At 34.7% G+C, this 23,836-nt stretch overlaps 1 protein-coding gene and 1 non-coding gene across 7 annotated transcripts in view; one reads left to right on the top strand and one right to left on the bottom strand.

Annotated features, from left to right (window-relative positions):
• MYO9A (myosin IXA) overlaps nt 1-23,836 on the bottom strand; it is a 256,379-nt gene that overhangs the window by 142,860 nt on the left and 89,683 nt on the right. For all 6 annotated transcript variants that reach the window (XM_077746199.1, XM_077746212.1, XM_077746209.1 and 3 more), the window contains 4 exons: nt 22,874-23,008; nt 15,338-15,459; nt 12,681-12,822; nt 6,416-6,611 (listed from right to left, as the gene is read on the bottom strand). In XM_077746199.1, the coding sequence (XP_077602325.1) occupies nt 6,416-6,611; nt 12,681-12,822; nt 15,338-15,459; nt 22,874-23,008 (595 nt within the window). The remainder of the gene's footprint in view (nt 1-6,415; nt 6,612-12,680; nt 12,823-15,337; nt 15,460-22,873; nt 23,009-23,836) is intronic.
• Nucleotides 17,029-17,132, top strand: LOC144219140 (U6 spliceosomal RNA). Its single transcript, XR_013331318.1, has one exon. It is a non-coding gene; the product is annotated as a U6 spliceosomal RNA (small nuclear RNA).

Genomic DNA, 23,836 nt, shown 5'->3' with positions numbered 1-23,836 from the left:
GAATATCTCTAGAGATAAGCCATTAAATTCAAATTTATGTAGGTTGCCTTTAAAAAACAAAAGGGGGGAGAAAAGGGAATGGATTAACAACAGACAGAGGCAAAGTAAGCAACACAAGGAACTAAAGTTTCATTAGTACACATTTACTGTATAATTTGGAATGCGATACTATGTATGAACAGTTCTCAACACAGGATCATTTAAAAAGGTAAGAGGCAGAGTAGTTCAAACAGGGTTGCAAAGCCATGGTTTAGTCTAACCATAATTCCTTAAACTGGATCCAGAGGACAGGGATCTACATTTTAGCTAAAGAGATAGAATTTTAAAATACATCTTATAAGAAGAAGCATATAAATAACAGGCTTTTAAAAATGAAATAGATGTGAAAATTATTTTCATATCCAATATTTAAAAAGTACACAAATAAAACACTACCTCGTCCACTGTGGAGAGCCCACAGCTGCAAATGTGCAACGTTTCAAAAAGAGACAAATATTATCAAGTTACCTATCATTTCTAGGTCAAAGAACACGTCAGTGAAAATATTCTTTGCTCATTGCCAATAATCCTCCCCACCACATTTGATGGGCTACTTGAAGAAACTAAACTTGAAGAGCCTAAATGCTTAGGCTCAGGCTAGCCGGTACTTGGTTAGTTGTTGGTGGCAGAAGGTAAATTTTAGTTGAAGGGGACCATTAGAGGGGAAAGGAAAGGTAAGGAAAAGGAAAAGGAAAAGGAAAAGGAAAAGGAAAAGGAAACGGAAAAGGAAAAGGAAAGGAAAGAAACAAGCACATCGTGAGTTCTATTTATACTCCTTCCAAATTGTAATTTTAAAAAGTTATTACCAGACTTTTAGGCCCTTGAATAGCTATCTTAATAATCTACCAGTCAGAAATAATTTTAAGGAGATTATGGTATTAAAGCATTTATGAAAAAGTCCAGGATATTAAATATACTAAATAAGCAGTTGGAAGAAATCACTTGACATTACCACAGCCACTGCACTCTATCTTTTATACAGTAAATTATAGCAATGCCATTAATTTTATAATTGTGGTTTTATGTCTCGCCATCATACCTACTTTATTTTTTTTAATTTCTTTTATTCTACTTTTTATGCTTTAATTCTTTATTGTTTCAGACTATAATACTATTTTGAAACCTTAAGCTGACCTTCCTCTTGTTTGCTGTGAGGAGCAACCCCCTGTTAAGGTGGTTAGGCTTTCTAGGATAGTTTGGAAGTACATTTTCAGTGAGTGTTCTTGTCTAAGGAGTCTCGTAAACTCTTAAAGGATGTTTATTTAATGTGGGTTTATGCTAGTTCCTGGTCTAGTTTTGATAATTTCTTAGCTTGATATCATGCATCAAAAACACACCATAAATTCAGAGCCCATACCTATGCATGGTAAAGATATGGGTCACTGATTTTTTCAAAGGTAATGTAAGAAAAATCTTATCTAAGGCTTAACATAGATTGCTAAGATCCGTCTTGTTTCTATGTTCAAAGCCAATGGACAGAAATTTTTAATTATCTTTTCAGTGACAGAAAAGTCCAAGCTCTTTGAAGATACTACCACATAACAGGAACTCAATCCTAGCTAATCATTCAAATCTGAAGCCATGTCTCTGATCCTAAAGCAGTTTCTGTAATGCCAGTTCCCAGGCCTTATAACCATAAAGGTATATCTCATACACAGTAATAACTCCACAGAATCAGGCTCCACACTCGCTCAGCACTGAGCCCAACAAGGGGCTCGATGCCATTACCATGAGATCATGACCTGAGCTGAAACCAAGAGTCAAAAGCTTAACCAACTTAGCTACCCTGGCGCCCTAAGAAACATTTTTATATACTGTTGAAATGAAGTAGTTTTTTAATCCAGACTTGTTATACATTAATTATATATTGCTTTGGCATTTGTTGAGAAAATAACTAAAAAGTGATAGTAAAATGAATGACAAAAAATAAGAATATACTGGAAAATATCTGTTTAATACAAAACAAGATAGTAATGAGAGAAGAGGAGCACAAATAATATTTCTTAAGAGCACCTGGGTGGGTCAGTCAGTTGAGCATCTGACCTTGACTCAGGTCATGATCTTATGGTTCACGAGTTTGAGCCTCTGTGCTGACAGCTCAAAGCCTGGAGCCTCCTTCGGATTCTGTGTCCCCCACTTCTCTCTGTCTCTCCCCCAAGAACACTCTTTCTCAAAAATAAAAATTAAAAAAAAAAAAAGACATATATGGAAACTCAACAACATACTTTTAAAAGTTTATTTTTATTTTGAGAGACAGCACACGTGTCAGGGAGAGGGGCAGAGAGAGAGAGAGAATCCTAAGCAGATTCTGCAGAGCTAGATACAGGGCTCAAACTTATGAACCGTGAAATCATGACCTGAGCCGAAATCGAGTCAGAGGCTTAACTGAGTGAGCCACCCAGGAGTCCCAAACAAATAGGTTATTTTTCTTTTTAAAGTTTTATTTTGAGACAGAGACAGAGAGAGAAAGAGTGAGTGAGATAGGAGCAGAGAGAGAAGGAAGGAGAGATTCCCAAGCAGGTTTTCCTTTTAAGTCTTTTGGGTTTTGCCCCAATTGCTAAGTACCGCATTAGTACTGCAACAACTGCTTCTGATTATTTTTGGACTATACCCCTACGTATAAGGCTATTCACACTGGGCAAGCTCTGAATCAGGTTAAAGAAGGGAGTGGGTGTCAGGTTTTTCAGGGAACCACCCAATATATTGAATAAATTCTCTACAAATGAGGCTTCTGAAGGACCTCCAACCCCCTTCTACCACCTCCAGTAGTAGCTGCCACATTGCTAATATTCAATGTGTTTCTGATCTGTTGGTTTTCAAGGCTATCGTGGGGAGCTGGGAAGGGAGGAATGCAAACAGGGTAAATTAAAAGGCTACAAAGTGCATTGTCTTTACCAATATTCAGCCTTTTTTCTTGTATAAACATTTCCTAGATTACTACAGGCCCTTGATAAATTTCCTGAGTTCTGGCAAAGTTATTCTGGCACTTTCTATAAGTGTTTTTGTTGCTTTTATGGAAGAGGTCCTTATTCCACCATTTCACTCACATTCAATCTAAAACCCTACTCTTAAACCAGCATAGTACAGTGATTTATAATGGTCAGGGTTTGTTTTAATAAAAATCTATTTAATTGTCTTAAGTTAAGGGTAAATTTAAATTTGGGAAAGAATTGTGGACAGAATATTTCATAGAGATCCTAGACCTTGGTTATACCCAAATCAGTTTTAGTACCTGGTCATTTCTGGAAATAGATGGTCAATGGAACCCTTACCTTTTCCCCACTTACAAATAAATTGATAGCGCATTAGAGTCATGCAATCCATTGAGAAGGTGGGGGAAAGGAACAGGTTACGTGGAAACCATTAAAGCTCTCGATCTGTGAACACCATATGAATGACTTCAGCTTCTCTCCGTGTAGATGAAGAAAATGAATGACTCTGAACTCTCGTTCTTGCCTCTTTTCCCAATACCACAACTGAACTCTCCATTTCTGTCTGGTTGTTTTAGATTGATTAAAATTCTTCTATGGCTGTACCTTTATGAAACTTCAAAAGAGCTGAATAAAACATCACTGCACTCACTTCTATATACTGAATAATTCATAGTCAAGTTATGATCTCCCCTACTCTCTATTCCAGGATCTTTCTTATTCAAGAAGAGGCAAGGTGAATGACACTACTGGAATGTCTGTTCTCTCATACCTCACTGCTGACCAGACAAATCGTTACTACTTCTCAGGCCCAACATGTACCTTCACTCAGACTGCCTACATATGTGACTCCATTAAGAACATTTTATGGTTTCCTGATCACCATAAAATACTAATATTACACAATTTTAACAAGCTTATTCTTGAAAAGAATAGTTAAGTTGAATTAGTTTTTATTTAAAAGTATTAAATAAATAACATTGTGTCCTTTAATTTGGAAATCTATAAAAAAACGGTCAAAACATAGATTTTAATTTGATATTCTCATTTGTGCTTGGTTGGCTTGATGAAGAAAAATAATGTCAAGGATTTCCATAAGAAAATCCAAGATTTTTAAATTTACCATCAACCAGTGTTTGCAATCAAGTTAAACTGTTGGCAATTTAGCTAAGAGCCACTAAAACTTTTTTATAAAGATACTCTCTAAGGAAATGAAAATATATTGTACTTCTGCAGTCTATATCTCCTTTCGTCAACAAAGTATAAAGTATTACTATCTTTGACCTCTTATTCAAAATATGAGCTTGATTACTTTCTGCCTTCCATATATTCCACTTCTACTTAAATAATCCCAATTCCTATTTCATTTTCATATGTCTGCACACTACTTATGGTCATTATAAAAGTTCTGAAATCTATTATTAATCCATTTCACAGTTATTCCATTAGTTTTCATCCTGCAATGCTATAAGGTTCTAATTTAATGGCATCCTTTTATCCTAAACTCATCAGGGAAAAGTGATGAGAGATGTAGAAGAAGCAAAAAAGCTAAATACTGGCATTGACACTAATATACTGTAATACAATTATTGCCTGTAACAAATCTCTTCCATCATTCCCTTAAAATACAAATGAGCTATGGTTTTTCTTTTTCTTGATAAAAAAATGAAATTTAAAAAGTTAATCCAATGAGACTTCTGAGTTGTTGATAATATTCTACTTCTTAATCTAGGTCGTAGTTTCAGGGGTGTTTTCACTTTGTGATAATTCATGGAGCTATACATTTTTGGGGAGCACACTTTTCTATCTGCATGCATGTAATATCCCAAAATAAAAGAGTTTTCAAAAAGTTTATTATATGGAAGCTCTGTGCTGCCCAGAAAGAAAAAATAGATTAAAAAACAAGAAGAATCTAGAAATGATCAAAGTAGAAATAATACAGTATTATTTTGATGATCATTAATAACATTACATATCTTTGTACAAATTGCTAATAGTAAACCTACAACCAGCTTTCACAAATAATATTTTAAATACCAAAGGAACATACAAACAATGTGAATAACCTTTACAGAAAGCAGTATTTTCAATAATAAATACAAGAAAAATTTCTTTGCTTAGTTACACTTTAACAGGATACTTACCAATTTCTAAAACTTTCAAAATTTTGTAATATTGTAGTAAATAAGAACGTATCTTAAAGGAAAAAAATCTTTCCTTAAAGCTCTTTTCAAAGAGAGCCTCTTAGAAATAATTTTGTAAAAGTCAGAGCAGGTTTAAAATATTCCTTTTATTTTCCAAAAAAATTGTATTTCTCCCTGTCTACAAAGGCTAGTTTTCACGTATTATAATCGGAAAAACAGAAGCTAACCTCAGTTAGCATTTTCCTCTCATTTTAGAAATATAATCTCCCAAATATATGTATTCACCCAAAATATATAAAAGCTGAACTTAAAAGTTCTACTGCTAGCGCACATGCCAAAAAGCCATATATGTAAGTCTGAGAGTCCTGAAAGCACAGTTGTGTCCTAGCGCATTTCTACTGAAGCTTCTCCTGGCAGGAAAACTTATTTTAAATGGCTATCTCTATATATTAGAAAATCTTCACTATGCAGCAATGGTCTATCTAAGGCTAGAGCAACAGCAAGCAACAGGGTCGTTTCCATTAGGTAACAAGTGCTTACAAAGATGCCCTCCCACAGAATGTGAAATATGACATTTTATGAGTTAAGGGGAAGAGACACAGAAAAAGTATCCTGCTTCATTCATTTCTAAATTTCAAAGTAAAATCCAATGAACTAAAGGGTAGGAAGAAAAGAAACTTAACATTTGTAAATAGATATTTTACGTATTATTATTATCTGACTTTACCCCACAATTTTGAAGGCAATATTTTGAAGAAGAAAAAAAACCTGCTTAATAGTCACAAAACCTTCTTCAAGGGAAGAAATGACACTTGACTGATTCCTCAAGTCAGGTTATCTCCACTAGACTACCCTACCTCCAACCCAATTTTTCTATCTCCTAATTTATTCTTACACATTAAATTATGTTTCATTTGTTGTAAAAACTATGGCCTAAGAAAAAAACAGAAAAAGGTATCAATACTTAATTCTATATAAATAAATCGTAAGTTTCATTTTGCTTTTTTTTGTTTAAAAAATTTACCAATATCTTACTAAGTGCCTGTTAAATACCCAGTGTCTTACATGCATTACTTCTCTCAGGATTTATTACTAAAAAAGAATCAATACATATATATACGCAAACACCATATACCCACTTAACTCAATCATATAGAGTTCACTAAAACTAATAAGATCTGAAAATGATGTTAGGATATGGTAAGAAAACAGAAGAGAACAAAATTATTATGTCCCTACTACTTAAGAAAGGTAAAAAATTAAAAGATGAAATATGGTAGAATACTAATATCTACTGCTTACCAGTTTTCCTCTGAATGTGTCTTTTCCCAGCTTCCCTGAAAGCAACCATGGCTCTGAAAAAAGCTCTGAGAACTGCCCATCGGAAAACTGCTACAGGATCAATTCCAATCATCCCAGAGATAAATGCATTCTTGCTACTTCTTAGAAGAGCTACAATGTCAGGGCGCATATGATCTGTATTTTTTTCCCGGAAATCCTACATGAAAAAAGTATCAGCGTTATTTCTGAAAAAAATATTAAACCAAGAAGATAATGGGTGACATGTTTGAAAAGTCGTTAAATAAGGACTATAGAAGTGACTTCTGTTCTGGGTAGCTAATTGGATCAGATACCTTCCATAAAGTCCCATTCAACCCTAAAATTACTGAATTCTATAATACATTTAAATGAGAGTGAATGTTTAACTATTTTATTGCAGCTTGTTAAACAGAGATCCGCTGTGAAGGGGTATCATATAAAATGACCAAAGAGCTGAATAACAAAAAGAAGGCAGACATAAGACAAGGAACAGTGTTCCAAGCAAAGGGAATATCTACTACCCATAGGTGGTGATGAATTGGACAAGTTAGGAGATAAGCACAAAATCGAGGGGCTGGAGCATTCTGGGCAAGGGTGAGAGTGGTGGGAGATTTGGCAAATAAATAGGTTACATAAGCCTGAGTTGGGAGTTTAGATCTTATTCAAGTGTAAGGGAAAGCCAGTGGAAGGCTGATGACATAAACTAAATGTTTTATAAACACCACTGGACGTTGCAGAGGGAATGAATTTGTGCAAAGAACTGAAAAAAGGAGAACAGCTACTGCAATATTCTAGGTAAGAGCTGATGGTGATTTAGACTACATTGGTAGTAATATTGTAAAGGGAAAATAATTATTGCATTTGGGATATGTTTTGAAAGTAAGGCTAATAATTTGCTGGCGGATTAGGCCACAGTTAAGAGAATGAGGGAATAAGGGTAACACCTATATTTCGAATTTAAATAACTAGATGGATAGAGATGCCATATTGATATGGATAAGCACAGAGAAAAGAGAAGGTTTGGGGAAAGGAAATGAGACCAAGAGATTGGTTTTGTACAAGTGAAGTTTGAGATGGAGAGGATAAAGAAAGCAGCAAGTAACATTTACTGAATGGTTATTGTGTACATGGCACTTCTCTAAGATTTTACATGTATTATCTCATTTAAGCTCATTTCATCTACCTAACAACTCCTTAAGATAGAGAATATTACTATTATTCCTATTTTATAGATGAAGAAACTCAGTCAGAGAGGTTAACTATCTTGGCCCCTATCACAGAGCAAGTAGAGCAGGGGTTCAAAGATAACCACTTATAACTACTGTACTATGTCTGCATACAAACATCAAGCACACAGATGAACATATGTGTCTAACAATCCTAGAGAGACTACAGAAAATACATATGGATATCATTACCCACATAAATTTTTAAACCAGTATAGTATTACCTAAGGAGCATAAACAGGCAGTAAAAACCACCTGCCAATGGAAATTGGGAGGGACTATAACAGAAGAAAATGGGTTAAAATACTCCACAGAAAGATATGGAAGAAAAAAACTTACAGTCATGGGAAAATGGTTCCAGACTGATATGTATATAGTGCAGGCATTTCGCTATAACCACACCCAGATGAAAGGATTAAAACTTGGTGAGTAAATCACCTGGAGCTGGTACAACTTCACAGAACAGCTCTACCTCAGAATTCCAGGAGGAGCATGCCAGGTGTGATGTTCTCTAGAAGGCAGTTTGGACTCATCCTATTAACCTTTAGGGGTTTCCTTTCCTGTTCTTTGTTCTCCTGAGAACAGGAGAAGAGGGAAAACAAGCCAGAAATCTTGGTCCTTGGCTTTTCCCTATCTCTTGAGCAAAGGTACACATTACAAACGTTAGTAAAACTGAGTAAGAATTTTCAGTTCTAATCACTAATTTAGATTTTCAAATCTAAATCACCACCACCACCACCATCAGAAGCTAATACCTACCAATGGGAGACAAGACGACAGGCACTAAGTTAAGGACTATACATAACTTATTCAATTCTAACAATTACTTAATAAAACAGAATAATTATAAACCATACTCTACTGATAAGTAAACAGAAAGATAAAGAAGCTTACCAAAAGTCAAACATAGTAAGTACTACAGGAACCTGAAACACCAGTCTGTTCTATACCAAAGACCATCCCAACCTATTAATAACTATACGGCACAACATAAAATTCTAGAATTCTTTTCCACGATGACTGTCAAATATTGAAGGGAGACCTTCATTTTCCAAATGTAATGGTCTCGTCTGTCTTCAAAGATCCAGATTTCTAAGTATATTGCATAAACTAATCATATCATTCTTGAAAATTTCTCCTTGGTTTCTATAATAACACCTCTTGTGATTTACTTCTTACCTTTTGTGCTGCATATTCTCAGTCCCTACTGTTGGTTCCATATTTCAAATTCTTAGGGTTTGGTCTTACGTACTTTTATAATTTTCACTTAATCACCTTATATCAGGTGATCCCAATCATAATAATGACCTTAAACATTATCTATATGATGAAGCCCAAGTCTGTATTTCCAGCTCAGATCTTTCTTGTTATGTCTGAGATCCACTTATACATCTTAAAGGGATCTCAAACTTGAAAAAGAATGAGTAAGACTAGTATTACTTAAATGTTTGGAAGCATTCACCAGTGAAATCATGTGGGCCTGGAATTTCCTTTGTGGGGAAGTTTTAAACTACTGATTTAAATTATTTAACAGAAATAGGAGTCTCAGGTTTGCCTATATTTATAGTGTCAGTTTTGATGATGGAATTTTCCACTTTCATGTTATCAAGCTTATTGGCACAATATGTTCAGATCCTTTTAATACCTATTATGTAGTTAAGTCATCTTTTTCTTTTCTGATATTTGTAATTTTTTAATTTTTTTCTATTATCAGTTATTTTCTATTACTTTTTACTTATATTCTGTTATCTTTTTAAGAAACTAGTTTTTGACTTTGACAATTTCTCTCCTGTACATTTGCTTTCTATTGCATTGATTTCTGGTCTTCTCCCTATTATTTCCTTCTAATTTGGAGGAGTGGGGTTAATTTCCTATTCTTTTTTTAGTTTCTTGAAACGGAAGCTTAATAACTTTCAACCATCCTTCCTAATGGAAGAATGTTTTTAAAGTTATAAATATGTTTTATTATATACATATAAAAATATGCATGTTTGTAAAGTTATAAATCATTGCTTTAAATGCATCTTACCAATTGCTATCAAATCTGCAAGTTTTGGCATGTTGTATTTTTATTAATGCTCAGTTTGAAATCAGCATTATATTGTAATTTCTTTTTGACTCATGGGTTACACGGAAGAACTGTGCTTAATTTCTGAACACCCAAAAACTGCCTCATTATCCTTATGATATACCAAGTAGGTCGGTTTTTAACAATGCTATTCAATTTTTCTGTTTTTACTGATTCTGTACCTACTTATTCTGTTAGTTACTGAGAGATACATATAAAAAATCTACAACTGGAATCCCTGGGTGGCTCAATCACTTGAGCATCTGACTTCAGCTCCAGTCATGATCTCGTGGTTCGTTGAGTTCAAGCCCCAGGTCGGGCTCTGTGCTAACAGCTCAGCCTAGAGCCTGCTTCGGATTCTTTGTCTCCCTCTCTCTCTGACCTTCCACCACTCGAGCTCTGTCTCTCTCTCTCAAAAATAAATAAAATTAAAAATTTTTTTAATCTACAACCAGATGGGACTTTTCTAGTTCTACATTTGTTCTCCATTTGGTTTTTATGTATTGAATCAAATCAATTAGGGACACGGAACTTTTGATGATTATGTCTTCTTGTCAAACCAGCCCCTTTTGTTGTTATGAAATGTGCCTCTTTATCTTTAGTAATACTTCTTGCCTTAAAGTCTACTTTTTCTGATAATGTAATTATACACTAGCTTTTTTTTTAGTTAGGGTTTGTATGGTATATATTTTTCCATATTTTTACTTTCAACTTGTCTGACAATATGGATAAATAATCCATACAAGTGTATATATGATTCCATTTATCTGAAATTTAACAACAATTAAAACTAAGGATAAAAAATGAAGGTAGTGGTTACCTCTAAGTGGGGGAGAATGAGCTGGGGAGGGACATGAAAGAAATCTGTACACTTTAGATTTATGTATTTATGCACCTCACTATATATAGCTCAAGTTTTCATAGTTTTGTTTTAAAGTGCATTTTTAAAATCTTTTTTAAAATGAGATAAAACTGACATGTAATGCTTAAGGTATACAATATGTTAATTTGATACATTTATGTACTACAATATGATTACCACTATAGCATTAGCTAACACCTCCATTAGGTCACATAATTATCATTTCTTTTCTGTGGTGAGAACATCTAAAATCTGGTCTCTTCACAACTTCAAAGACAATGCTATTATCACAATGTTAATTATACTTGCATGCTGTGCATCAGGTCTCCAGAACTGCAAGTTTGTATTCTTTGCCCAACATCTTAATTCCTCCATCCCCCAGCCCTGGTAACCACCACTCTATTCTGTTATTCCTTTTTTAATTTTTTTTCAACATTTATTTATTTTTAGAGACAGAGTGTGAGTGAGGGAGGAGGAGAGAGAGTAATACATAGAATCCCAAGTAGGCTCCAGGTTCCGAGCTGTCAGCACAGAGCCCGACGCAGGCTTGAACTCATGAACCATGAGGCCATGACCTGAGCTGAAGTCAGACGCTTAACCATCTGAGCCACCCAAATGCCTCTGTTCTATTATTCTTAATGTTTCTTCTAAAATCTGTTCCTTCCTGTCTTTTCTATCTCAGGAAATAGCACCTCAAATTCACCCACTGGCTATAGTCAGAAGTCACTTACTTACCTAGAATAAATCAATCAGGTTTTACTAATTATACCTCCAAAATTTATCTCATAATCATCTAGATCTCCTACATCTCTGTCACCCCGGTAGTTCAGCTTACCTTAACATTTCACCTCAACTATTTTTAAAAAAGCTCCTAACTGATCTCCCAGCTTTCTCTCTCATCCTTTGCTATTCCTTCTTCTCAGAGGAATCAGAGCAATCTTTTAAAAACATAAATCATATCCTCTGCTTAAAATCTTTTCATGTCTCCCCATAATAAGTTCAACAAAAACAAACTCTTTTAACTTGGCATAAAAGCCATGAATTAACTTGCTGTCCATTCTCTAAATTCATTTCATGCCACTATCTCCCTTGCTTACCATAATCTAGTAACACTAGCCTGTTTTCAATTACTTTAAAATATTAATTCTTTCCCACCTCACGTCCTAGAATATTCATCATCCCAACTCCTCACCAAGGTAATGTGTGCTTCAGGTTAACTCTCAAATTTTAAGTTTTCAGAGATCATGGATCTCCAAATTCAAAATCTACTATTTCACTATTTTCTCTCATAGAACTCATTCATTTGTTTATAGCAATACCCATTTATCTATATTACATACATAAATACACAAACACACGTACATATATACTGAGCCAAGAACAGGTCTCCCTGTACTTTAGTTTATTACTAAATCATTCCAAATACCAGGGACAGGGTCTGACACATAACCTGTATTTAACAGACACTTCCTGAATAAGCAAATCATCGATGAACGAATGAGTGATCCCTAACCTCAAGACCCAAGAGACAAGATACTGCTCCATTATTCTCCACACCATCACTGCCTTGCCTGGGAAATTACCTTAAACGGCAGGCTTAAACGTCACGTGGTTCAAGGGTAATGGGCTCACTAATTACAAACAAGAAATGAACACAATTATGAGGATTCCCCTTCGCAGAAGTTAAGAGTTTCAATATATTCATTAGGAGTGCAAACTCACAAATACCTAATGGTGCATGAAGACCAAATCTTCTGTCAAGCCTCATGGACGTAGGAAAGAGAAAAATTCAACACACCACATAATGAGATAGTGGGTTTAAGAGTTTTTTATGTTACCTATTCTTTTATATTCAACGAATTATTTGAAGGGACTGATATCAAGTTTATCTACAGGAAGAAGCCAACAAAAATAGCACATAAGACAGTAATATATTGCAAGGTAGGATAAGAGGGTTAGTAGTATTCTTATGTCTCTAATTATTACTGATCAAGAACCTCCATAGACTACAAAGAAGGTAGTGTGATAGGGATGATAACATAGTAAAGAACACACTTTTACCCTGAAGGCTTTTAATGAGAATTTACTGACCTTTACCCCATATTTTACTTTCCCGGCATAGTGCTTTATAATGAAAGCAGGCTCCATGACGGCTGGAAATTCAATGTAAGAATTCTCTTCATGTTGATGCTTAAATTTATCTAGCAGTGTTTGATTTGTAGCCTGTGGAAAACTGAATTAAGAACAAAAACAAAAACACTAAGGAAAGATGCACCAGTTAATAGTCTCTTTAAAAAAAACACCTTATAAATTACATTGCCATATAATACATTTAGCAAATTACAAAGAGCAAATTATATTATCTCATCTGATTCTTTTAACAAACTAAAAAGTGAATGCAACAAGGATTGGTGTTTTATAGATGATGGATCAAAATTCATGATTTACCCAAACACACACTTGGCAAGCAGCAGAACTGAGCAATAAACTCAGGTCTTTAGACTTTTAGCTTAGGTTGCATTGTGTGACACAACCGTAAAACCCACAGAATAAAACTCAAATGATGTACTGTTTGGGGCCAAGAACTTCCAAAAACAAAATGATCTCCCAATTTGGACAGGGCCTTTAAACCCATAAGTCATTTTTTGTTTTCCCATTTCTTAATATATAAATTAGGTAGCAATTACCAGTTACTATGTAATTTTATACAAGATGTATTATTATTTCAATATACATCAATGGGTTTATACTCACTGATTAGCATTTCATATCTAGGAATCATTCAAATGATATCTATTAAGAAGTAATAACATGATAGGGGCACTTGGGTGGCTCAGTCGGTTAAGCGTCTGACTTTGGCTCAGGTCATGATCTTGCAGTTCATGAGTTCAAGCCCCATGTTGGGCTCTGTGCTGGCAGCTCAGAGCCTGGAGCCTGCTTCAAATTCTGTGTCTCCTTTTCTCTCTGACCCTCCCTCCCCTCGCAGGCTCTATCTCTTTCAAAAATAAACATTAAAATTTAAAAAAAAAGAAAAAGAAAAAGAAATAATTACATTATAACAAATACAGGAATATAAAAGTTCAGAATAGAAAAAAATCACTAGTGATTGGGAACAATGGAAAGGTTTAAAGAAGATATAGGAGGCAATTATAAGCTAAATGTTAAAGGTTGAGTAGGAGTTTCAAAAAAAGGCGATATTACTGACAGAAAATGGAAAAAGCAAGTATCTTTCAGAGAAGAGTTTCATGTAATAGTGGCTAAATGAGAAATAATGTGACATGAGGTTGTAAAGATGGTGAATATGAAATCTAATGTGTAAAAATGATTCTAAAATCATAACGAAAAGTTAATTATGTAACTGTATTAGAATCAGGAAGGAGAACGGTCTTTGGCATTAGACAGTCATTATTGAGATACCAGTTCTGTCTGTGACCTTCAGTAAGCTTCAAGAACTAGCTTCCATAAAGGAGTCCAATGACTGTTAGCAGAATTAAATAAAACTACTAAAACATCTAACACTAGCTGGCATCCTATAGGGAGGACATTAATGTCACCTACTTTCTTAAGTTGCTGACACTGCCCTTTTTCTATTCACCTAGGCCTGCTTTTACATTCAAATACTATCCCTTCCTCAAAACATCTCCTCCATCCACCTCTTCCTGTCCATTCTAGAACTCTAAAGCCATTCTAGAATGGATTATAACTCTTATAATATCAAACAGAGAGTACAGCAACAGCCTCTACAATTCTCAGTGACTCTAAACTTTGTTTCAAGTCACTAAACCAAAACAGCAAATTTTCCTATAATACTGCTTTAATCATGTGTCTCCCCTACTCGGGAAAATTTATGGATCACCAAGGCAAAGAGACAGAATCCAAGCTCCTAAACCTAAACAAACTCAAACTCTGCAAACTTAATGCCTCACTATTCCCACAACACGGGATGTTTTCCTTCAGATTGATTGATTAGTAAGTTTTTCCTTACATTGAGCCAAAATCTGTATCTCTGTGATTTCTGGCCACATGGCTTACCCCCAGGACCTTTTGAGTAATGGCAAAGAGTTGATAGTCTCTTATATCTTAGTTCAAGAAGTATAATGTTAAGCTAGATATCAGGTGACCTAATTACTAAATATTTTACAGAAGAATGACAGAAAACTTATATACTCTCCATCACTTCAGTTTCTCCAGTTCTAGATTTGCCATCTCATAATTTACTTTAAATTAATACTTTTATAGAGCACTCAAAACATTGTGGAGGATGCTATATGAAGTTTTATTTCTGAAGCTTATATATAAGTTTGGTATACTACACAGTGGTAAAAAGGATGTCAAATATTTGGCCTATGTTGCTACTTACCACTTACACAGCCATGGCAGACACCACTAATCTATCATGATATTCTTTGCTGATAAACATGAAAAGTACAAACACATCTCATGTAAAACGCAATTCAGGAAGAGAGGAACATGCAACAACAACAAAAATATGCTAACAAATTTAACATCAAAGTAACTCTGTAGAAGGAATCTGGAAAAACTCAAGGAAAGAATGCATTCAATGCTGAAGTGCGTCCAATTTTCCTAGAAACACACACACACACACACACACACACACACACACACACAATAACATGCATACAAGGAAACTTTGGCTCATTATTTCATTATGTAAGAAGAAAACATCACAGTTAAAAAGACATGAAAATCTCAAATGGCCAATAGCAAATTGAAAGAATCATACTCACTTGCTTTCTTCATCCAAAAGATGGAGCAGTCCTGTTGGTTTCTTGCTAATAAGATTGATGCAACAGGTATTATCAATATAATCTATATTGTGCCAGCTGATACCTTCAGTTCTATACTCCTCCTAGGAAATAACAAATTCACAATTTATTCAACTTGCAGAAAACAACAGGTATATGATAATAAAGACTGAAAAACTTTTGCCAGGCTTAAAAGAGCTTTCTAAATTTTTCTTTTTTAAATCACTAATTTACACAATGGAAGAATGTTTAATTTAGGTGGTATAAAACCTTCATACAGTACATGTCTGTTTTTATTAAAAAATACATGTAAAACAAAATTTTTTGTTAGAATGCTATTTGTAATATCACTCAGGTGAAAATTTAAGGCTGGATTTGTTTTAGCCACCTTATCTGTGGACTGCACTAAGGAAAAATGCAAAATGAAGGAGCCTAATTCCTCCCACATTACCCTAAATCATCAAAAAGGACTGAGGTTTTGTTGGATTATCAACAATGAATTTAATGAAGCAATGTCTGGGAAAAGAAAAAAACCATCACCTACAGTGATCACTGATCTCATATGGAAGTCATACATACTGCACTTGGTAAAATAAAACCATTGGTGGAGTTGGGGGTGGTGGGGAACTCTTAGAATACATTAAAAAAAAAGTTTCAAATTCCAAGATTAAAAAAGTCAAAGCTCAGGGGTGCCTGGGTGGCTCAGTCGGCTAAGCTTCCAACTTCGGCTCAGGTCATGATCTCACAGTCCGTGGGTTCAAGCCCCACATCGGGCTCTGTGCTGACAGCTCAGAGCCTGGAGCCTGTTCAGATTCTGTGTCTTCCTCTCTCTCTTCCCCTCCCCCGCTCGCTCTCTGTCTCTCAAAATAAAATAAAGACAAATAATAAAAAGTCAAAGCTCAGGCCTTGAGCAACTATTCAAAACACTGTCATTATGAATGGATCAAGAAGATGTGGTCTATCTATACAATAGAATATTACATGGCAATGAGAAAGAATGAAATCTGGCCATTTGTAGCAACATGGATAGAACTTGAGGGTGTTATGCTGAGTGAAATAAGTCAGGAAGAGAAGGACATACACCATATGTTTGCATGTGTAGGTGGATTAGGAGGAACTTAACAGAGGACCATGGGGGAGAAAAAGGGGAAAAATAGTTGGGGAGAGGGAGGGAGGCAAACCATAAGAGACACTTGAATGTGAGAACAAACTGAGGGCTGACAGGGGTGGGGGAGAGGAGAAGGGGGGTGATGGGCATGGAGGAGGACACTTGTTGGGAGAGCACTGGGTGTTATATGGAAATCAACTTGACAATAAACTAGTTAAAAAAAAAAAAACAAAAAACAAAAAACCACTGTCATTAAGCCCCTAATGTTTTTAAATTTTTCTCTGAGCTGGGAAAAATTTGCTTTTAAACTGTTTTTCAAAATGAGGCCCCTAAAAACCAAAAGGTAAGTTTCTACAGTGCAGTGATATTTAGGCACCAAGGAAATACACTGATAAGATTCATGCAATTCTCTGCAAATATGGTGGTTTTGCAAATTTGTGATTTTGTGATTTTCATCATTCTTTGGGTATTATTATTATTATTATCATCATCATCATCATCATCCTGTAGAGAAGAATGGTAGTGTATAAACTATAGTTACGCTAATTCGGAAAGGCATATGCTTGTGCTCACTTCAGCAGCATATATACTAAAATTGGAATGATACAGATTTAGCATGGCACATGTGCAAGGATGACATGCGAATCTGAAAAAGAGTATTACTTCCTTTTAATTAATAATTTCATAAGGAAGTAATTACTATAAGAAGGTCACCCCCAGGAAGTTGTATGATCCTGTTTCTTCTTTTTTGTAGCATGGTTAACAAGCATACTAGATAATAGGAACATATGGATCCTTACACATATTAATAGCAGTCTAAAATCCTTCCTCATCTCCTCTTCCCAATTACAATTCAGATGCCCTTGCCAAAGTTAACTATTATCCTAACTTCTCATACCACTGGTAAGATTTACCTGGTGACAAATACAAATAGAACCATACGGGGGTGCCTAGATGGCTCAGTCAGTTAAGAATCTGACTTCAGCTCAGGTTTCTGAGTTTGAGCCCTGAATCAGGCTCTGAGCTGTCAGCACAGCCTGCTTCAGATTCTGTGTCTCCCTCTGTCTCTGCCCCCTCCCCTGCTTACACTCTGTCTCTCTCTCTCTCTCTCAAAACCAAATAAACATTAAAAGAATTTTTTTCTTTAATTTCCTGGTTAACCTATTCATCCTTTAGTAGGATGTTCTTTAACCTCCATATATTCGAGGCTTTCCAAATTTCTTCTTGTGGTTGACTTCAAGTTTCATAGTGTTGTTATCTGAAAATATGCATGGTATGATCTCGACTTTTTGTACCTGCTGAGGGCTGATTTGTGATCCAGTAAGTGATCTATTCTGGAGAATGTTCTATGTGCACTTGAGAAGAATGTGTATTTTGCTGCTTTAGGATGAAATGTTCTCAGTGTTATCTGTTAAGTCCATCTGGTCCAGTGTGTCATTCAAAGCCATTGTTTCCTTGTTGATCTTCTGCTTAGATGATCTATTGCTGTAAATGAGGTATTAAAGTCTCCTACTATTATGGTATTATTATCAGTAAGTTTGTTCATTATTAATTGGTGTAAATATTTGGATGGTTTCTAGTTGGGGGCATAAATATTTATAACTGTTAGATCTTCTTGATGGAGGAACCCTTATTATGACATAATGCCCTTCTTCATCTGTTACAGTCTTTGCTTTAAAATCTAGTTTGTCTAAGTATGGCTACTCCAGCTTTTTTTTGACATCCATTGGCATGTAGCATGATAGATGGCTCTCCATCCCCTCACTTTGAATCTGTAGGTGTCTTTAGGTCTAAAGTGAGTCTCTTGTAGGTTGGATATAGATGGGCCTTTTGACTGGCTGTAAAATATTTATAAACAATTTATGCATCCACTACACTACTGATAGACATTACAGTTATTTCTAATTTTTAGCCACTAAAAACAATGCCATTATTAACATTTGTGCACAAAACTCTTGGTATGCATGTATGCATGTTAAGAGTGAGAACAGAGGCTTATAAACTACACATGTATAACCTCAGTAGATAGTGCCAAACAGCTTACTAAAGCAGATGTACCAATTTATGTAACCACCACCTGTGTATGGGACTTTCCCATGCACAGTATCTCTAATACTTGTATTATCAGTCTTTTTCATTGTACTCATACTAATGAATGCCTAGGGGTATCTCACTATGGTTTTAATTTTAATTCCCTAATAATAAGTGAAAAATCTTTTATGTTTATAGTCAGTCCATTTGGATGTCCTCACATGCCTATGTCCATAATAAAAACTCTGAGGAAAAATCCCTGCCTTAGGGGAGAGCATTCAGTCTATTTCCATTAAGTATCATATTAACTATAGGGTTTTATAAATGCCCTCTTCAACTACTTTGCTAAGGACTTTTTTTAAACATGAATGGTTATGTAATTTTAACAAATGATTTTTATACGTTTACTGAGATCACCGTAAAGTTTTTTTGTTTTGTTAACAGATGAATTAAATCGATAGATGATTAGATGTAACAGACACCAGGAAAAAACACCACGTAGTTCTGATATATTATCTTTTTGTATATCTTGCTGGATTTGATTTCCTAATACTTGTTTAAAATTTTTTAATCTATGTTTATTAGTTAAATTCACTTTAATTTCCACTTCTCATAATATCCTTGACAGATCTGGGTCTGGACAGATCACGCACTGTGACTGTCTCTTTTTCTACTCCACATAAGAATTTATGTCAACCGATATTAATTTTTTTCAGTGTTGGAAGAATTCACCAATGGAGCCATCATGGCTTACAATGTGTTTTATGGAAAGGCTTTCAATTACATTTTGAAATTTGTAAATAGGTGTAAGAATCAGATTTTGCATTTCTTCTGTGTCAGTTTTGAAAATTTTTTTTCATATCATTTGATAAATTTTCTTATGACAGAAAGTTGTGCAGTGTATCCCATTATCTTTTTAATATGTTTAGGATCCATGGTGATGTCCTCTTTATAAACTGGAATTCTGGTTATTTATATACCTGTCTTTGTCACTCCCTAGGATGAATTTCTGAGGTTTGGTTTTTTTTTTGTTTTTTTTTTAATTTAAACATTTTTAAAAGGAGTGCCTGGGTTGGCTCCGTCAGTTAAGTGTCCGACTTTGGCTCAGGTCATGATTTCACAATCCGTGAGTGAGTTCAAGCCCCACATCAAGCTCTGTGCGGACAGCTCTGAACCTGGAGCCTGCTTCAGATTCTTTGTTTCCCTCACTCTATGCTCCTCCCCCACTCATGCTCTATCTCTCTCTCTCTCTCAAAAATAAATAAGTGTTAAAAAAATTTTTTTAAACATTTTTAAGTTTTTCTTTATTTATTTTTTTAATGTTTTTTTTTATTTATTTCTAGGAGAGAGAGAGACAGCGTGAGCAGGGGAGGGTCAGAGAGAGAGGGAGATACAGACTCTGAAACAGGCTCCAGGATCTGAGCTGGCAGTCAGCACAGAGCCCGACGCGGGGCTCGAACACACGAACCGCGAGATCATGACCTAAGTGAAAGTCGGACGCTTAACCGACTAAGCCACCCAGGCGCCCCTTGTTTTTCTTTATTTTTGAGAGAGACAGAGTCCAGATAGAATAAGCCCTGTAGAACTGCACTTACTTACTTTTTGTTGTGTTCTACGAAGGCAAATTTCCTACTTTGACATCCCCAGAAGCAATAGAGACAAGAGGAAAACTCACTAGATTATAAACTCCTCAGATAAGATCCTTGTACTCTAAATTTGCTGTCTTCAATGCCTAGCACAATGCATGATACAAACTGTTATTCAATTTAGTGATAAGCCAATGACTTGAAGGATAATTCTGAGCAAGTAAAGGAAATAAGAAAACAGTATTATAAATGACAACTGTAAGTATATTTTCAAATCACAGAAACTTCTTCTAGTCTCCTACTCTACATTATCTTTACCTATACCTTGATCAGGACTCAGAATCACACTCTCATACTATTTCAACTCAAGGATTATGTGCTTCTCTCCAGTTCACTCCAACCAGTCCATCTTCCACAGTTCAAAAATCTGCTAAATATACTTCAAGTAGCTCCTAATTTTTCAAAGGAAAAATTCCAATCTTCTCTGCATGACATATAAAGTTCACAACTATATGACTCTATATTTCATAAACTAATCTTCCTCCCTGTCTCTATCCTTATATCTTGTATTTTAGCTACACTGAACGATTTTCAGTTCCTCAACAGTACCATGCTGTTTTATGCCTCACAGTTTAAGGATATTGTTCCCTTTGTTTAAAATATCTTTTCCCCATTGACAATCTGGCAAACTCAATCTTCTATTCAAAACTATATTCCCAAATCACCCCTGGGAAGTCTTTGTAGAGTTTCAGAAAGTTTTAATCAACTTCATCCTTTATATCACTATTTTAACCTTCTATCTGATTTTGGCACTTACCATCCTACAGGGCAGTTATTACACCTGTCTCCCATCCTAAGTGTCTATATACAATTTCTAGATAAAATTTACTTCAATACAAATGTTTACTCCCGAAGCATATTTGATAGCTTTTTATTTCTATTTTCATTTTCAAAAAGTTTTATCTACTTGACTAATTTTGTATTCAACTGAATTAACAAATAGTCACTGTGTACCCATCTCACTCTAGGTACCAGTGATACACAAATAAATTTTAAACTGCCTTAAATCTCATATGCCCAGCAAATCCATTTTAAATGGAACAACATAAGGGAGAGAAAGGAAGAATAAAATAGATGAGATGGCAAAGAGGTATAAATTTCTATAAATTATAGCAAAAGTATACCCATTACACTAAATTATAGAAGGGAATATTAAAATTTTAAAGGAAAAAGATGTATCTTTGAATCTAAATCTGATCCATAATTCCACATTGCCCAAAACTATGATATTCAGAGGAGCAAATACATAACCATCAACCCCCCCAAGTAGTTCCAAAAACATTTTCCATGAACTGTAAGGCTTTATTTTTTAATACATGTTTCTAGTCAAAGTACTTCTTGTGGCTCCTCCATGTCTAACCTACACTTCTAGAAAAAGAAAGAATAATTTCAATAATTGTAAGAAAATATCTTTTTTCTTCAAAAGCAATTTACTCTTCTGTTTAATGATCCAGAGAGCAACTGATGCTTTGCTTTATAAAATACAGCACACAGTCATCAAAACACATTTCTCTACCCTTCCGATATATATATATATCCATTTGAAAAACTAATTTAGCATGATCTAGTTACGAACACTAGACTGAGTCAAGTAGATCAATCCCAGCTCAGCTTTTTAAAAGCGAGAATTATGGAGCTAGGGTATTTAGGTTTGAATACTGGGTTTAGTTATCATCTGTACAACTAGAATAAAAATAGTACCTGCCTGATAAAGAGGAGATATTATATAAATGCTAACTAACATTATAACAAGTAATACTGCACTATCTTTTAACAGCCCCATCAGAAAGTCTACCTAAAAGATTATATGCTAAAAATTTTAAGCACCATCAAGATGGCCAGGACTAGTGTTGCATGTGTTACTGTCCTAACCCTTTAAGAAGGTAAATGTGCTTAAAACTAGGAGAGATGGCAACAAGCCAGTGATAGGAGAGACTCTTTTTTCTGTTTTGCAGATGTGTCATCATCCTCTTGTTCTTTTCATTTCTTCACTGTTTTCCCTTGAGTTGAATGTGAACCCTGCTTCTGCTTGTATCTTCCTATAAAATCTGAAATTGTGGGCTACAACTCAACCTGTTACTAACATGAAATCTGGCTTGGAGAAAGAGCCCACATTTTCTTTGACCCTGCATTTATCCTAAGTATTCTCAGGGAAACTAATGACTCACTCTTTCAACTCTAAATCAACTTGAGCTTCTCACAAGAAATATCAAGTTACCCATTTTGGTCTCTCTACACTATCCTATTTCCTTTTATCCATACTCTAAATTGATTCAAGATTCTATTAATAAGCTCCTCTACCACACAGATAAAGGAATAAGAGACCAAAGGAAGCAAACGCATTGAAACTAAGAGACCAAAGCAATCAAATAAGCATATTTAGCATTTACACAAACTACCAACCACATGGCAACAATTAAAAATCACCAAGAGAAACCCAAATCAAACCAAACCCAAGCATCTTTATATTCAAAGGTGTACTTAAACAAGCACATATTATTGAATCTACTTGAGGTTTATAAAAATATATATAGGAAACCCTGTATCATATGGCTCAAAAATTATGCTCTGATTTTTAATTTGCTGACACTGATGTAAAGACTGTAATATCTGCATGAAAGTACAAGACTTAAAATACTGTGACTCACAAATTTTATATGTGTACATGTGGGTAAAGTTTCAGTGGTTAAGACAATGAGAGGAGGGCAAGCATACAGGCTTTTAGATACTCACTTGCTCCAATTTAAAGATATGCTGATTGAAGTAGTGTTGTAAGCGTTCGTTAGCAAAATTAATACAGAACTGTTCAAAGCTATTATTTTCATAATCTTCAAACCCAAAAATATCAAGAACACCAATGGACAAAGTCTATAAAACAGGAAAAAATTATTATGCCAAATTTACTTTATAAATAATATCTACAATATAGGTAACAAAATGCTAAAAGTTCTAGAGCAGAGGAGAGGATATTTGGGGGGCGAGGGGCTAATGTTCAACCAATAGATTCCACAAAAAACATTTTAGTTCTCTTTATCTTCATCTTTTTCTTCTTATCCCAATTATAAAAATACATACAAAATTTTAACACATGTAATACATTGATTACAGAAATTATAAAAATATATACAAAATTTTAACACACGTAATACACTGATTACTTTACAGAAGTGTTCAAAGCAGGATTAGTGACCTGTTATCTCAGTCTCAGAAACTTCTAAACTCCAAGAGATAAGGAAATGGAAAGAACCACCTATGGGAAAGGAAAAAATAACCTAAAGCTAGGTTGTTCCCGATTATCCATGTTTATGCAAAGAACACCATGCAAGTTCTCCTATTTTGACTTCTAAAGTCTAACAGAATTCTGTTTCACAATCCAACTAACATGTATGTTTAATCAGCCTTGTGCAAACTAGGAATGAAACTGGCTATCAGAATATGCGGTTTTTTCAAATTTTAGCTTTTATCAAAAAAAAAATTATACAAGGTTTACAATGTTAAAAAGTTCTAAAAGATTCTAACAAAAAATAGCAATCCCTTCTTCAAAGTCAATTTCAGCTCCCTAAAGCCAATAACACTCATATCTTTTAGCTACTTGGTTTAAAATAGTATAGTATACAAATGCTTATTCATCTATGTCTTAATATTTTACTTCTACAAATAATATTCTAACTTCTTACTATGGATAATAGGGATTTG

The sequence above is a fragment of the Crocuta crocuta genome, unplaced genomic scaffold (genome assembly GCF_008692635.1).
Source record: "Crocuta crocuta isolate KB4526 unplaced genomic scaffold, BGI_CrCroc_1.0 scaffold130, whole genome shotgun sequence".
NCBI lineage: Eukaryota > Metazoa > Chordata > Mammalia > Carnivora > Hyaenidae > Crocuta > Crocuta crocuta.
This window is presented reverse-complemented; position numbering and strand designations above follow the sequence as displayed.